The sequence below is a fragment of the Branchiostoma lanceolatum genome, chromosome 2, assembly GCF_035083965.1.
Source record: "Branchiostoma lanceolatum isolate klBraLanc5 chromosome 2, klBraLanc5.hap2, whole genome shotgun sequence".
NCBI lineage: Eukaryota > Metazoa > Chordata > Leptocardii > Amphioxiformes > Branchiostomatidae > Branchiostoma > Branchiostoma lanceolatum.
Genome location: NC_089723.1, coordinates 33,780,999 through 33,798,006, shown reverse-complemented (window position 1 = coordinate 33,798,006; position 17,008 = coordinate 33,780,999). Strand labels below are relative to the sequence as shown.

The 17,008-nt window shown below is 38.3% G+C and overlaps 3 protein-coding genes across 4 annotated transcripts in view; 2 read left to right on the top strand and 1 right to left on the bottom strand.

Annotated features, from left to right (window-relative positions):
* The window catches only part of LOC136428758 (myosin regulatory light chain, smooth muscle-like), an 88,813-nt gene that overhangs the window by 28,598 nt on the left and 43,207 nt on the right, over positions 1 to 17,008 (top strand). The window lies entirely within an intron of this gene.
* The window catches only part of LOC136428753 (protein EFR3 homolog B-like), a 71,057-nt gene that overhangs the window by 21,872 nt on the left and 32,177 nt on the right, over positions 1 to 17,008 (bottom strand). The gene's annotated exons all lie outside the window — the stretch shown is intronic.
* On the top strand, positions 935 to 16,643 carry LOC136426424 (uncharacterized). Its single transcript, XM_066415089.1, has 20 exons — positions 935 to 1,132; positions 1,654 to 1,757; positions 2,223 to 2,363; positions 2,794 to 3,387; positions 4,047 to 4,220; positions 5,134 to 5,341; positions 5,746 to 5,864; positions 6,331 to 6,474; positions 6,887 to 6,977; positions 7,436 to 7,554; positions 8,633 to 8,773; positions 9,275 to 9,371; positions 10,987 to 11,108; positions 12,831 to 13,025; positions 13,503 to 13,683; positions 14,019 to 14,134; positions 14,516 to 14,650; positions 15,079 to 15,267; positions 15,802 to 15,985; positions 16,520 to 16,643. Exons 1-20 carry the CDS (start codon positions 990 to 992, stop codon positions 16,641 to 16,643), a joined length of 3,321 nt encoding a protein of 1,106 aa, XP_066271186.1. The 5' UTR covers positions 935 to 989.

The following is a 17,008-nucleotide window of genomic DNA, read 5'->3' as shown; positions in this document are numbered from 1 at the left end:
ATGCCACTATGGATGATCTCTAAGACTTCATAATGACTTACCACTGAATGTCTTACTTAATTTTCAATTCATTTTATCACCGTCCTTTAATTACTGTCTACATGTACCTGGAAACAGGTAGTGCAATACTATTATGAAAATTGGGGTTGCAATCACACTCATAAAATATACAATGTACCAAAATAAAGACATAGAGCTACATGTAAGTAAGTAGCACATTTGACGGAGGGGGGGTCAAAACACGACATGCCGTGGGCAAAAACAGTCATGAGGGACAGGAGGAACTGGGCTTCACTTGGGAGGGAGTGAGAAGGCAGGCTCTGGACAGAAGATTGTGGAAAGTAGTGGTGGCCCGCATTGTTGACAGACAAAAGCAGCAACAATAATGATGATGGAGTTGAGGGAAGACATAATGCCAATCATCAATTGCATCATATTTCACATTTTCAAAAACACATTGTGTATACATCAAATCATCAAAATATATAATTATACATGATTGTGTACATCATGCCTACGGTAGGGCTCTATTCAGTGTCTGTTCTGTTCTGCTCTGTACTTGGATAAAATTTTGCTGCTAAGGACGGACAAAAATATCAACTATTGCGTGGGTCCCCCTTGGTCGACGAAAATCAAAAGTTTATGACATTTTTAAGTAATTGATGTTAACTGTAACCACAAAACCTTCTCAAAACTAAGATGAAGCTATTTGAAACATTACCCCTTTAAGTGTGTTTTTAGAAAGGTGGAAATTTCCAAACTTCCAGGGGACCATTTACGACCTGAAACCCCATACATGTACTGTGTTTGTACTGTAGATTTCTTTTAGATAAAAATTTCTCCATGAAACTGAGAAGACAGAGAAAGATTAACAGTTCTGGTATACACTATATTGCTTCAATTAATCTAGTCAACTTCACTTTTTTCCAGGGGCCACAGAGAAAAACAATTTCTGGGGCAAAGTCATACATTACTGTGCTGTGGGTTATATGCAATTGGCCAACAGGTGCTACAAGCTGTCCACAGAACATGAAAACTTCAGAAGTGCTCAAACCATCTGTGGGAAGGAAGGGGGACGCCTGGCAACCATCCCTAACAAAAACACCAATGATTTTCTCCTGCAAAAGATCAGGTTCGACCCACAGACTTATGTCTTAGATAATTTACTTTAATTTATTATTATGACTGTTTAATGTATGACAAGTACATGTAGTCATGGACAGGATAACTTATGGATTATTGCTGAAGGAAGTTCACAGCAGTGCACATGTACATGTCAGTGAACGTACCCAATGCTATGGTTGTTTTTCCATCATTTTTAACTGATGTACATGACTGTACTATCATGATGATATAAATTTTTCATCACTGACTGGGATGTCCCTGTAGCTCAACTGATGGCAGCCTCACAGATGAGCTCCTCATTCTAATTAGTTGATAACTGGGAGAACCCAATTCAATCCTGGGAAGGGCATCCCGTTTAGGGCTGCACATGTGTTTTGTAAGGGATGTAGAATTGGGGTCCCGTGTTCGAGGAAGTGCCTCGAGCATGTTTAAGGGGAATAGAAGAAATTGAATTGATAGAAGACATTGAATTGGCCATACGGCTGAAATGGTTGTGACTTTGCAATATGGTTTTATCATCATCTACAGAGCTGTTCATGGATATGAAGGAGGCTACTGGATTGGTCTGAATGACATGGAAAATGAGGAAACATTTGTGTGGAGTGATGGCAACACGCTCAGTCAGACTACAGGTACTTGGATTACTATTAGACTCATCATTATGCAACCACATTTTCCCAACACAACACAAGGGAATTATGATAATCATTGTATACTTTTTATTCTTGTATTATGAAAGCCTGGAAGGTTAGGGAGACCAGAAACTATGCATCATTTTGACTGACTTAGTAGTAATATGTTATGTTTGACTAACAGTATTTACCATACACTCTCTGCATGTTTAAGATGATAATTTTGTGTCCTGATGCTTATTTACGATGTATGCTTATATACATAATTACATCATCTTTGGGTAACGATGCTGGAGACATATGGTTTTCCTTGGCACTAAATCTATTTTAAGCCTTCCTTACCAAGGTTGTGTGCGGGGATCACATTAGATTTTCAAATCTTAGATGTGAACACTGGTTCTCTAAGCAGAAGATTGTGAACAGTTTTTCAATCCTTAACCAAATATCTTGTGTCCGACCTTTTAGCTTTCGCTGACTGGAACCCAGGACAACCTGACAACCATCAATCTGATGGAGAAGACTGTGTGCACATGGACAAGCGCAAAGGATACATGTGGAATGATATGAGCTGTGGGGACAAAGCACACTTTGTGTGTGAGAAAGAAGGTAGGAGATTAGACTTAACATAAACCTGACAGCTTAGGGGTGAATGACTTCATGACATGTCGACAGCATTTGAACAACTGGGAACTCTTGAAAGTAATAGAAAAACAGAGTGATTGTGCCATGATTCATTCTATAATGTATTTTTCCCTAATGCATGTAAATTGAATGCAGAGGTTAAAGAGTACATGCGAGTAAGTAATGTACGCAAAAATTGTTACTCAAGCAACTGGATAAAATTTCGAAACAGTCAGACGTTTCAGACAGCATCCGCTGTCTTTCGTCAGTGACTAAAGAAGGATCTGGTAAGTAATGGTTAGTTTAAGAAACTTGCTATGCATACTGAGGGACTTTGCATGAAACATTGTCTGATTTCTGAATCAGATGCTCTTGTCTCATTTCAATCCTGTCCTCACTGGTTCAAAATTAACAGAAATGGTGGACCAGCATGAACCTTCAGTCTCACAACTGGAGCAGGAGCTTCAGGAAAAGGACGAGACCATTCAGCAGTTGTCCCAACAACAGCAACACAGGGAGGAAGAACTGCAGGACCTGACTGAACTCAACCAACAGCTGCAGCAGCAACTGGAACAGAAGGAGGAAGAGATACAGGTCCAGAGTGGGACCATCGATCAATGTAACATCAATCTACAAGGACTGGAAACTGTACTGGCCCACAGGGAAAATGAGCTGCATAACGTGACCGACAGAAACCAACATCTGTTGCAGCAACTGCATCAGAAGGAGGAAGAGCTGCAGAACAAGACCGAGATCATCCGTCAACAAAGCCATCAACTGCAAGAACTGCAGCCTGTGGTCGAACAGCTGCAACACAAGGAAAGAGAGCTGGAGGAAACTCTGATGGAACTGGAGAGAGCTCAGGCCTACCTCGTCACCAACGAACAACTCTCACAGCAACTGCACCAAAAGGAGGAAGACTTGCTGAACAAGACAGAGGTCATTCAAGACCTTACGGAGCAGCTTGTGGAACTTCTGGAAGAGCCCGAGCCTATGAGTGGGGACTCAGGTCAGTTGCCAGTACTTTTCTGCATTTACTTTTGTCATCAGAGGGGTGTGACGACTAGCCGGGTGCTGCCCACCCCTGTGTCAGGGACCCCGGCAGCAGTTTAATCAAAATACTGGATACTACTACTACTACTACATCAATGTCATGTAGAATACACACTTAGCTGAAGTTAAAGATTACTGAGCATCACCGCTAAATTCTGATTGTGCTTGATTTGGTCAAGTGGTTAATTGTTTAGATTAATACAGTTTCAATATACTTAAATTGGTTACATGAAATGTTATGTATAACTTTAAATAAAAATGTATAACTTTCTCTTTAGCAGATACTTCCCAAATACATGATTCATGCAGCAGTAATGTGTATGGATGAGTATATGATTCAGCAGCACTTGCTGTGACAAAACTAACAACACCAGTTTAGTACAATGTACCTGTGTTCTGAAAAATTTAAAAATTTGTTGATTTCAATTAAATCTTGCATTTGTAAGTTGCAAACATCAAAACGTTTTTTAGACATTTGTTAAAGTCTATGTTGTTCTCATGTTTGCAAAATAGATTAATTGGCATTCAATTTGTTGTGTGACTAGATACATATGTAAGTGATATGAGAGCTCCTTATGATAACCCACAAATTAATTATGGAATCAACTATCATAGACCTTCAGGCTGACCTGCAGGCGAAAGATGAGATAATCCTGGAGCAAGCCCAGCTCATCGCAGATCTTCAGCAGCAGTGGGGGGAGCAGGGGGAACTTATCAGACTGATGCAGATGTTTGGCCTCCAAGACCAGCCCAGGACAACAGTTCAAACCACCACCGAACTAACCCAAGGTAGAAATTTCCTCTAACCTTTGTCCTGCTGGATTTCCAAAACAAAAATATATCCCACTGCGGAAGTGCCTAGACACCTTTGATATGAAGGGTACTAGTTCTTGCTCATTTTTACTTTTAGTTACTTCGCTTTACAACAACCGCGCGGGTGCAACATACGCATTCTAGAAATACCCTCAACCCGACAATTGTCAGGGCTAGCATATGTAAAAAGCATGTTCAGGTCACTTTTTAATGCTTTGTGCTATGGTATGACATACATGTAACATTATATACTATAATATGATATGATATACAATATGTAACTTCATTACTACCACCGCAAGTCAAACGTTTTTGTCAAACAACACTCAAGGCATCACCGTACATGCACATCTGGTTCAAGACAGTCACTGCAATGCGTTGATGAAGGTTAGACATCCAGGTAGTAAGATATGCCAAAAATAGTTACTCATTGACATGCAACTGGATAAAATTTTGAAACAGTCAGACGTTTCAGACAGCATCCACTGACGAAAGACAGCGGATGCTGTCTGAAACGTCTGACTGTTTCAAAATTTTATCCTGTTTATTTGTTTATTGTTTATTCGCATATGTACAATATAAAACAAAGATAAATAGAGCAAAGAATACATGCAGGGGAGGCCAGAAGCCTATATGGCTTTTCGGGGGCCTCCCCTAAACTACACAAATGGAATTTTTACAAAATTATATATAATCGAAACTAAGAAAAATTAACGAAAGAAGAAATTGGAAATGTAACATAAATCGTAATGAAACAAATGAAAAGAAGAGGAACTACAAAGTGAATTTTGAGTTGTAAACATAATAAGTATAATTATAATGATGATCCAGTTGCTTGAGTAACTATTTTTGGCGTAAGTCACTGCAATGATACACAACTCTTCGACAGGAACCTGTGGAGGGACGTATGAGACTACCCCTGGAGCAATTGGAAGTCCCGGGTACCCTGGGGAGTATCCAGACGATGCAGACTGCATATACATCATTGCAGCACCTCCTGGCCAATCAATCATCATCGACTTCCAGCAATTTCATTTGGAAGAGAACTTTGACAAGTTGATACTGAGTGAGGACGGAGTTAGACCGCACAGAGAAGAGTTAGTGTTCCATCAAGTTCTTTAGTCTTCTTCAGACCTCTTCTTCTGTTAAACTTGAATTGTGATGCTTGAGATAAAGCGTAATGCTTTTTTGGCAGCTGATAGCGCAAATGCTGCTTTGCTACGGCTCACTTTTTCTAGCCAAGCTTGTAGGGTCATTTCTACTCTTCTCAATAAGTGTGTTGGGTTCTTTTATGTGCAGAGGTTTGATGCCATGAGCTCCCTCATCCGCAGGGCTACCGACATAGTTACAGACTGAAACTGTATTTAGATACAGTACATTGTATATAACATAATATAAAACATAATCACTAATTCTTTATATCGTCTTACGACACAATATATCTATGCTAATATCATTGATATCTGGCTAAAACAGATTTTTCATTTCATTGAAATGACAGGTTCACAGGACAGAAGTCAGCATGGAGCTATAGGAGCGACACCAATCAGGTTCAGATGCATTTCACCAGTGATGGTGGCATCACTGACGGAGGGTTCAGCTTGAGATACAGATTCTTCTGTAAGTTCCCTGGAAACATGCATCCTTCATGTCTTTCATGCCCATTTCATGTCTATTATGATTCTGTATAGCCGGTATACACGTAAGTTATAACCATCCTTCGACGTAACACACCAGCTTACAGTAAACGACCTGTCACACCTACATGTAACCTTAAGTTTGCACATTTTACTGCAAGCAATGCGTACATCCTATAAGCTTTGAACAGTTCTAGAAAAACGTTGATGAAGAATGTCACTGTTATTTTATGAAGGTATGGGTTTGGTATTTCAAATCAATCTCTGTATGAAGGAAACACTGTTCTTGTACGCACACTATGTCTGCAATGGAGGACAGGGAGGACTGGAGGAGGAGGGTGATGTTCATCCGTGATATTCACACGACAAGATGAGATGATGATGGGATACTTTGATATGGCGGCATACTACATTGTTATGATTGTACATTGTACTTGATATCCTCACAGCTCCTGAAGGAACAACAGTAGCAGCTACAGCCACAGCTACTTGTGAAGGACTAGATGAGGACACCTCCACCATCACCAGCCCCGACTATCCAATGCAGTACCCCGACAATGTAGACTGTACCTACACCATCCAAGCTCCTCCAGGTCATTCACAGTCATGTACCATTGTTTTGAATAGATCTCTCTCTCTCCCTCTCTCTATCCAATTTAACGTCTTTTATTACCCATCATGTGGGGGCTGGACGTGCTTGCACATGGATGGGGGAGCCCGTGGACTCTTCATCAAGTGCAAGACTTTTTTGTAGCATGTAGTTTAAATTCAGCATCTGGTCATTTGATTCAGAAAGGAAAACTGAAACAATGAATTTGATGTTACATAATACTATATTTGGGTAAAAAAGTAAAAGGTCGTATTTTCATAACTGTTACATGTACATCAAATATATTGCAAATCGATACACGTATACATGTAGTACAATGCCACTTTCCATTGTTCATCTTTTGTTTCTTTTTCTGATTGTGATAATATGAACTCGTCTGTCGTTTGATTCAATAGGTCACATTGTCAGGATCATATTTGAGGACTTCCTGCTTGAAGCTGATTATGACTTCCTTGAGGTAACTGACCCACAGGGAGGAACAAAGAGGTAAAATAAGCATCATGTCTTACATGCGACCAATTTGATATGATAACCTATTCAATTCTCTATCTGATTTATAATCTAGGCATGTTGTGTCAATCTGACAACATTTTGCAAACATTGCGACGGCGATGTTAATCTTTGGATACTGTAACATACAACCGTATAGAAGAGATATCAAGAATACAAATTAAAAGTTAGCAGAAGGCTTAAGTTTGCAAGCTTAAGTTAGATAATTGGCTTGATAATGAAATACTGTGTTCTATATAGCCACAAAAGCCTATATCAAGCCTATATTTTGAGCATGACTTTGAACTGACACATGTTAAGAGTACACACGCATATTGTTCTTCATCAAGTTTCAATGGCTGAAAGGCTGATTTCACGTTTAAAAAAGGAACATCGACACATGTTTGCCTTTGAGGTTTAACTGTATCTTGTACCATAAAACTCTCCTTTCCTAGGTACACAGGCAGTATCCCTGAGGAAACCTACACAAGCCAAACAAATGAGGTGCAGTTGCATTTCACAACCGATGGGAGTATGAGCGACAGAGGATTCAAGGTTACCTATGAAGGCTATGGTAATTGAACTTCCTTGTTCTCACATAAAGATTATGTCTTTAGTCAATATACATATTTACTGTTCAAGGCCATACTGATTTGAATATATGAATGACATCCTCTGAAAAGTTGTGCCAAAAAACAAAAGTTACCAGTCCTTCATAATGAAACCTATGTGGGCATGACGGTTTTACCAAGGAAGTTAAAAAGTTCATCCAGGACTCGAAATACATTGTATGCAAGGAGTAAGTTTATGACAAAATTAGTATTACAGGTTTGCGTAGCAAAACCTTTGTTGGATCCGTTGGCATGTGTGGTGGCCACCATCTTGAATTGTGACGTCACAGGGTCGCCATACCATTTTATTGGGAGTGGTCTTTTTTTGGGGTCGCTAGCGTTCTCTCTATTTTTAACAAATCGGCACACAACTATCACACATTGAACTCAAAACTAAAAATTCAATACCGAATTCATATTTATAAAAAGATACTATAATCGCTAAACTAACATAGCAAACATGAAGTATATGTACATGTAGCACAAATACTTAACTCTAGTTTGTTCTAAAATAGGAAAAATAAGAAAATTGTATCAATGTCATAAGACTTTTTAGTATAGCTTTTCTGATGCTCTTTTTTGTGTGCAATTTTCTCCATATCTCCGAAAATAATCTGAGAACCGACAAATTGAATTGGTGTGGCCTTAATTAAGAATATCTTATTTCAGTGTGTGAAACTTTTTACTGCTCTATACCAACTGTTGTCTTTACATCCGTGAATAGTTTTAAGAAAGTTGCCTTCATTGTTTAATGTGGTCATAAAGGTTTTACTAAAGGAGGTTTAAAAATTCACCCTGGGCTCGAAATTAACTACAGTTTGTGCAAGGAATAAGTTTATGACAATATTAGTATTTTGTCCTATAGGAAAAATAGGAGAATTGTATCAATATTATAAGATTATTATTAGCTTTTCTGATGTCTTTTTTAATTTTCTCTTACTATAAATATCTTGTTCTGAAAAAATTTGAGGACCAACAAATTGGTGTGGCCTAAATTAAGAATAATTTTTCACTTGTCTATACCAACTGTTGTCTTTACAGTTGTGAGCTCGTCATCAGTAACTACAGCCACAGCTACCTGTGAAGGACTGGATGAGCACAGCTCCATCATAACCAGTCCTGGTTTTCCAACATCCTACCCCGACGACATAAAGTGCAACTACACCATCAAAGCACCTCCAGGTCATACATAATCATGTACCATTAGTACTTACAACTTAATGTAAAATCGACAATTATCATGGTATCATGGACGTGCATCAAAATGTGCTTAGGTCTGCAGTGAAAGGACATTGTAAATTGATTATGAATATTATAGAACATTACACAGCCACCCTGTCTGATGCATACATGTGATATGATGATTGAATTATAGACGGTCAATTTGTGATAATCCTTCCAGGCTGTACAAGTACAGTACATTCACCAACAGTGTACTTTTTTCTGAAATTGAAGATTGTTGTTATTATAGAGGCAACATCATCAGTCAATGCAATATTATTGCATTTTAGTGAAAACATCTCAATGACCCAAGTTTGAACAAGGCAACTAAGAACACTGTCTTAATTGTAGGTTATTTCCCACTTTTATGCCTATTACATTGCATTTCTTAAAGTTTGTGACTTAAAGTTGGCAGTATAGTCCTAACTTTTTGAATTGTATAATTTGTCATTCCTTCCATAGGACACATGATCCAGATCATATTTGAGGCCTTTGATCTTGAACCTGGATATGACTTTCTCAACATAAGTGACTTTCCAAGTGGAACCAACAACAAAAGGTAACTAGAAAGGCAACATTTGCGAGCAAATACAGCATGTTTAGCCATACTCCTCGCCATTCAAAAAATGGACTCTCCCAAAATAACAATGGACCATTCTAAAATACTTGCACTCAAAAAATGAATCACCCCAGTCCAAAATTGAGTCTTCCAGTAGCACCTCAACACAATATGGACCAGTACACAACCATATCCACTTATTGATTAACAAATACACTTCTGCTAACAAATGGACTTTTTCATAATCATTCCAGCTCAAAATTGAAAGAAATAATTAAAGAATCCTCCCCTTGCAAGAGTGGGATATTCCGTGCCATTTCCATGTAAACCAGTCGAAAAATATCCGCTGAAAATTACACTCTTGCGCATAATCAACCCAGTTCAAAATTGAATTAAAAAAGATCAACCCCAGGGAAGAATGAAGTTTTCCATAGTATACATATGAAGATTTGACAGGAGAAGAAGGAAATGACCAAAAACAACATATTTCAGCGATAGTATGGGTGAAATATAAAAATGTGACACCCCTTTGTTTGAATGTACTTTGGGTTGAAAATAACGAAACGAAAAAATTCTTTGTTTAAAAAATCGTTTTGAAAGGCTGTATGCCAAACATTTGAATGAGGGCCTGTGTACATGACCAAGGCAGACACATACCAGATTTCACATTATTTTGGTTTAATACATAGGAACTGGAGATGTGTATCTTTGTTAAAAAAAGAGTGAACAAAGCCATGTAATCACATGTCCTAGGAATTCCCATACCATATTTGGCATGAATACTAGCACACCTGCGCCAGGAATGCAAGATAATTAGATTAACCCAATTGACCAATCAGGTGGTCGCAAGGCTCACAGGCATGCAAGGCCAGGTGCAAGGCACTTGGGGTCAATGACCTTTAGGTCATATGTAGTATTGAAAGTGACAGAAGTGGCAAATATTGTCAAGAAAGCCCAAAATAAATCGTTTTGAATATATGTATGCCAAAAATGGGAATTTAGTCCTTTAAATATTTGTTCAAGCCACATATACAGCAAATTTCAGGTCATTCGGTTGAAATACCAGGGCGCAGGAGGCCAAGATATGCTAAAAATAGCCTAAAAACCTCAATAAAATCACTTTCAAGGTCAATATCAAAAAAAGGAAAAAAAAGCACATTGGTTTTTGCCTACATTACCTCTGTACCAAATTTCAGGTCATTTGGTCAAAAAATGACAGAGATGAATCGATTTGAAGATTTGACAGGAGGAGGAGGAGGAGAAGAAGAAGAAGAAACATGAGTAAAAACAATATGTTTAGCCATACTAGGTATGGCTAAACATAATTAAAAACATAACCGCATAGGGTTGCTTACAAACTGATTTATTACAGGTGCAAGGTGGATTCAGATATCTTACGTCATGATGAGCCTTTTTCATCGAAAGCCCTGTCCATAGTAAGGAGATGAAACTTTAATTTTACATGATTGTACTTTAAAATTTATATGATTAAATAGTCTATTATAATGGAAATGAAGATTCTTGTTTTACTATAACTGTTAGTAACAGTTATTTGTCTTTGAAATGTACAATGTGTCTTATTCAAAAGAAATTAATCTGATTTTTTTTCTCTCAGGTACACAGGTGTTAATGCTGATGAAGTGTACACAAGCAGAACAAACGAGGTGCAGCTAAATTTCACATCCGACTTCTCTCAGAGTCACTCTGGATTCAAGCTCACCTACAGAAGCGTTAATGGTAATTAAACATCCTGTTATCTTATCTAACGTTTTAAGTTGAAAATGATTCTTTTGACCTTTATCATTGTTTTGAAAAGTTTAGGCAAATTTATGCCTGAAATACACACAGGATTTTATAGTATGAACATAATCTCAAACCATGTAACTGTGTTTGTTATTGTCTGGGTTTGTCAAATGATGTAAATGATTATGTAAACATGATGTCAAATGAAGCTGTAATGTTGACTGTCACAAACCCCATTTAACACATTATAATCATTCATTCATTGTCAATGTCAGTAGCAGAAGTGCAATATAATGTACATAATTTTGTATTAAAAAATCTTCTTTTCCAATTGCCTAAAGATCTGCAATTTACCTCTAGTAGGGGCTTTCCAGAAAACACATAACAGGGCAAGACAGCAGTTTATACATCATACATGTCTTCACAGTTACATGTACCCTCACAAAACTATATTTTTACCTTCGCCGAGAAGGTTATGCAGAGGGTAGCGTTTGTATGTCTGTTTGTTTGTAGTGGCACAGAATAACTCAAGAACGCCTTGATAGATTGTCTTGGTATTTGGTATGTTGGTAGGTTTTGATGAGACCTAAAAACGATTAGATTTTGGGCCCCCTAGCGGCTTCTTACGGTACTGCAGCGGAACTTCCTGGTTTGATATCTCGTGTTCTGGACATGCTATGGAACTTATTTTTGAGTGGTAGATAGATCTTTGGACCGAGAGTAAGTGGTGTGGGTTTGGGCCCCCTAGCGGCTTTTTTTGAACTGCAGGAGCAGGTTTTGCGTCTGACTTTGAAAGGGAATAACTCAAGAAGGGCTTGATGGATGGTAATGATTTTTGGTAGGTAGATAGCTTGAGTGATGATGAACATGATTAGACACCTCTTATGCAAATCAGTATCGAATTTGCATAATTAATGAGGAAAGTTTATACATCCGCCAAATTCCATGATAGGACTCTGAAACATGTGACATATGTAACTGAGGAAGAGAGAAATATTAATTGATATGAACTATGCAAATGAAGACCTCATTTGCATAATTAATGAGGAAATACTATAACAAGATGGACTTGATGGATGGTCATTATTTTTGGTATGTTGATAGCTTGTGTGATGCTTAGTATGATTGGACAATAATTATGCAAATCAGATTCTAATTTGCATAATTAATGAGGCAACTTTAAAAATCCACTTTGTTCCATGATATGACTATTCAAATTGTAACTGAGGAAGAGAGAAATGTTTATAGATAGAAAATATGCTAATGTGGGCTAATTTGCATACTTAATGAGTAACTTCTCTAATTCCACACTGGCAAATGACGGCAATTTCATACATTCAATCCTTTTTTTTGCATCGGGACGTTATGTGAATGTAAAAATCGTTGAATCAAATTATGCTAATAAGGGCCTCATTTGCATAATCAATGAAAAATATCAGCATAACCTTCTTTGTTGAGCTCACAATTTGTTAAGCTCATACTTTGGACATGTTATATTTTAAGACAATCAACTGGTATGATTTATAATTGATGAGAAACACTCCTAATGCATCAGTCATAAAGGTTAAAATCATTTGGCGAAGGTATGAGGTCGTGGAACTCTAGTTATATATATAGTCTTGTCATCTTTCCCAGTTATCATTTGGTATATACCCTACAAGCCAAAGGCATTTTGTTGGCTTCAGATCTCAGTTTTCTCATGTTCAACCTTCCCAGGAAATTCCGCCCGTGATGAGACGAGGACCGTCACCAGTACCACCCCTTCTCCCTTCATCTCAAGTATTATATGTGACAATCTAGATGAATATGCAACTCTCGTGTCCTTTGACTTGGGCATGTTGCGACACCTCTACAATTGTACACAACAGCCTTCTGAATCTGGGTCACCACCTCGAGAGTCAACTACACCCGGTAATGCTGACAATGTCTGAACCACAATCTGATGTTAGACGGCGTAGTTAACTGTAAAGCTCATTATACTATTTTAACACTTTATTGTAGTGCGAATCTGCAACCATAACAGCAAATGTATGGTGGGAAAACCATACTGTCATTCTAAGATAGTAACTATAAGTGTGCAATCATAATCAGTATTCCCAATTTGTCACGATTGTATTCACAAGAGATCTTCATGTCGCCTGTATACTGTTAGTAATTTTCATACTCAAAGCTTTAGGCAAAAGAAGATCAGTTGATATTCTGCTATTCCCTAGTACTTTTATTGCGACAGTCACTTGTGTTTTCTTGCAATGCATCCATTTTTGACCAAAAATATTCATAATGATTATCTGCATACAAGACAACTTAATACCATGTATACAGAACTTTAAGTGTATTGTCGAATGGATTTGTATTTCACGTTATTCTCCTATCTGTCTTGTCTTGTAGATATGAACACAGTGCCATCAGCATGTCCCCCGGGTTACGTTTCCCACCGACAGAAATGCTACTGGGTCTCTGACATGGAGGAAGACTACAGCGGAGCCGAGGAACTGTGCAGCGGCCTCGGGGGAAAACTTGCAGTCATCAAGGATGCAGACACGCAAGAATTCCTTGCTGACTACATCAGGTGCAGATCTTAGCAGGGTTTCCCAGAGACTAATCTTTAATTAGACCCTCCATGCATGCATAATATATACATAATATATCAAAGAATGTTTTGACCTTAGAGCTAGTAGTTTAAGTGCAGGTGATAGGAATTAGATTCAACATGTTGAATTATACGTACATTGTAGGTTAATTCTTTTGTAGCCAATTGTTTGTTTGCATGTAAAGTTGTAGAAGACCTTACGAAAGTCGCAGTACTTTTGTTGTGTCAATAAAGATTGTTGTTTGTATGGATGAGCAGCACAGCATGATGGCAGCATTTTTGACCATGACCTAATGTCTTAATTTAACCAACAGAAGCAGCCGGGACCCTTCTTCTCCCCAAAGATACCTGTTCACAGGCTACTGGATTGGTCTTCAGAACCATGGTACAGTGGGAAACTTCGTCTGGAGTGATGGAAGCCCACTATTGGGTAAGCACATTTTTCAGAAGTGCAAAGTGCACAGTCCATAATTATCTAAATCATAAATTTGCTAGGTATACCTGAGTTTACATCGTCATCAGACTTCTTGCCACATCAAACACTTTCTTCAGGGGTTCATCTAAATCAGGAAAGAGGGACGCTGCACCCTCGTTTCAGCCCAGCGCCCCCTTGTTGAATCCAGATTTTAGCTTAATATCCAGCATACAGCCTTCACTCAGCAATCGATTCTTCCATAAATAGATAGAATACGCTCCCTCGCCTGTGTGTGCTCCCTCTTATTCAATGTTTCTAGAAAAACCCCTGTTTCTTGATAAAAAGATTATAATTTCACAATTTTTCTCTTGACATTCTACTTTCTAAAAGGAACAGGTTACCACTCTTGGAGAAGTGAACCCATCAGCCGTTTGGGGAATGAGGTCTGCGTGTATATTTGGCCACATGACGGATTCAATTGGTGGACTGACCACAGCTGTACAATGGATCAGAATTTCATCTGTGAGATAGGTAAGCTTAAACTTGAATGAAATAAAGCTATCTATTCAATACTATTGTCTATTGAGCATGCTGGTCTGACACAACAAATTTCTATTTCTTTTACCTCTCAGGTTAGCAGAAACAAAAAGGGGGCCAATTTAAGAAGCATCTAACTGTCCTGTTTTATTATTGTCTGGGGTTGGCATTGCAATCTAAATAAAAGACATAATGCAGGTATCATATCCATTCAGTGCAATTATAATGAACACTTGAATTAGTAACACTGGATTGTAACAGTCTCGAGCCGGAGGTAAAAAAATGAACAGTGCAAGTTATTAAGCAAATGGCAATAAAATGTTAGTATGTTGTATACATTATAGAACACTTTATCAAAGTTGCTGTACTTTAATTTGTTGTGTCAATAAAAATCACTACATGTATCAAACCCTCTCTGACAGACTCTGTCCAAGAGGAGACATCTGCTGCTCCCCCTACTACAACCGTTACAAACATCTGTGATGATCTGGTGATGCTAGCACGTCAGAACGTCCTGCCCCTATCTGTGATCAGTGAGATGTTGGAGTACTGTCCTCAACTACAGTCAGAAGCTGTAGCAACAACTCACAGGACAACTACACCTGGCAGAGGTGATTATTTAATATTCTATTCATTTCAGCTTTATCACATCATGTAAAAGGACAAAGGGAAACAGGCATAGTGCATGCACGAAGCTTTTTGACAAATTTTGGGGTGCCATTTTTCATCATATTTTCCTATAGCTAATCATTGACCTCAAACAAGAAATCAATATATTCAGCCAGACCTATTTCTGAAAAATGTCTTGATGAATATCTCTTCTAAAATCTTAAAAACCATTGTTCACTTAGGTGTAAGAAATAAAAATTCAATGTATCCAAAATATACACAGTACAATACATTTACATACTAACCATTCAGTTCATGTATATACAATGCTGTGAAATCGCTCAACGAACAATTAATGTACATGTAGCTGTAACTGATTCATATAAAGCAATACTCGTTTGCGCCCCCTACCTTCCATTCTGAAAAATGCACTTTACAGGATATCAACTTTGTATGGCATGGTGGACTTTTCAAAGTAAAATGTACAGCAGAGCTACATAACTGTTATGTTCTAATCTGTCTTGTCTTGCATGCAGATGTAAACACAGAACCACCATGTCCTGAGGACTTCATCTCCCATGGACAGAAATGCTACTGGGTCTCTGATGATGGTAGGGAAGTCAACTATGGCGGAGCCGAGGCTCTGTGTGACAGCCATGGTGGGAAACTTGCCGTCATCAAGGATGCCGACACCCAAGAATTCCTTGCTGACTACATCAGGTACAGACCAATGTTGTCCAACAGGGTGAAAGATCAGTTTAGATGCTTGTGCTGATGCTGTGAGTATGTCTTTAGATCTTATGCTAGGTCCCAATTGCGCAGGAGCTCGTAGGGGGCGGGGTTGGCGTTTGGGGTACCTCCCGGTGTCTGCACGATTAGCTCACAGCGTCTATTTGGTACCGGGTCCCACATTGATTTTAAGTTGAAATGATTCGGGGTCCCACGGGGCCATGTAGGGGTCATGTCCAAAAGAGAAAAAAAATCTGTGAACTACCCGGCGGCATTTGGGACCTAAGCATTACATATTACTCTCAGTGGTTCTTTAAAGATTGCTGCAGACATTGTATAAGACTGAGTTGAAAAAAGACTCTAAAGATTCATGAAGTGCTGAGAATTTGATCACTTGTTAACTGGTTTTACACACGTAACTGCTTTTCATCATTAATTTTGTGGAAAATTCCACTACTAGTAATTCATAGAATGATATTAATCGTACAATGACAGTATTTTGAAACCATGTCTTGAAAATTACAGAGAAAACAGGGACTGTTGTCATCGGTATCAAAATGGCTACTGGATAGGCCTCCAGGACCATAATGATAATGGAAACTACATCTGGAGTGATGGGAGCACACTGTCCGGTATGCACATCTTTTAGTGTGAGGATGTTTAAGACTGCCCTCACTCTCACTAACATAAAGTTGTTTCACATTCTTTGTATACATGTGTACCTGGTGCTTTCAGAAACTTCAGACAACATGCATATACCTTGTATCACTGTATGCACTAGAGACTACATGAACAGTGTATATAAAAAAGAATAGACTATAAGCCCTGTAACAGCTATTACAAGGTTGTATAGGTTTTGGTATGATAGACACTGATATAACTATTGTGTTTCCATTCGGAACATAAGGCCAGGGAGTGTATGGCAATCATTCATGAACAACTAAGAGTAACAGTATATTAAGATCTTTGACTTTGATATTGCATATATTTGGTCAATGTCAAGTACAAATTTTC

Excerpts from the sequence above, each read along its gene's own strand:
- LOC136426424 (XM_066415089.1), top strand. The coding sequence starts at position 990 with ATGCAATTGGCCAACAGGTGCTACAAGCTGTCCACAGAACATGAAAAC. Across the intron at positions 2,364-2,793 it reads CTTTGTGTGTGAGAAAGAAG|AAATGGTGGACCAGCATGAA; the intron begins GTAGGAGATTAG and ends CAAAATTAACAG. Across the intron at positions 3,388-4,046 it reads GCCTATGAGTGGGGACTCAG|ACCTTCAGGCTGACCTGCAG; the intron begins GTCAGTTGCCAG and ends CAACTATCATAG.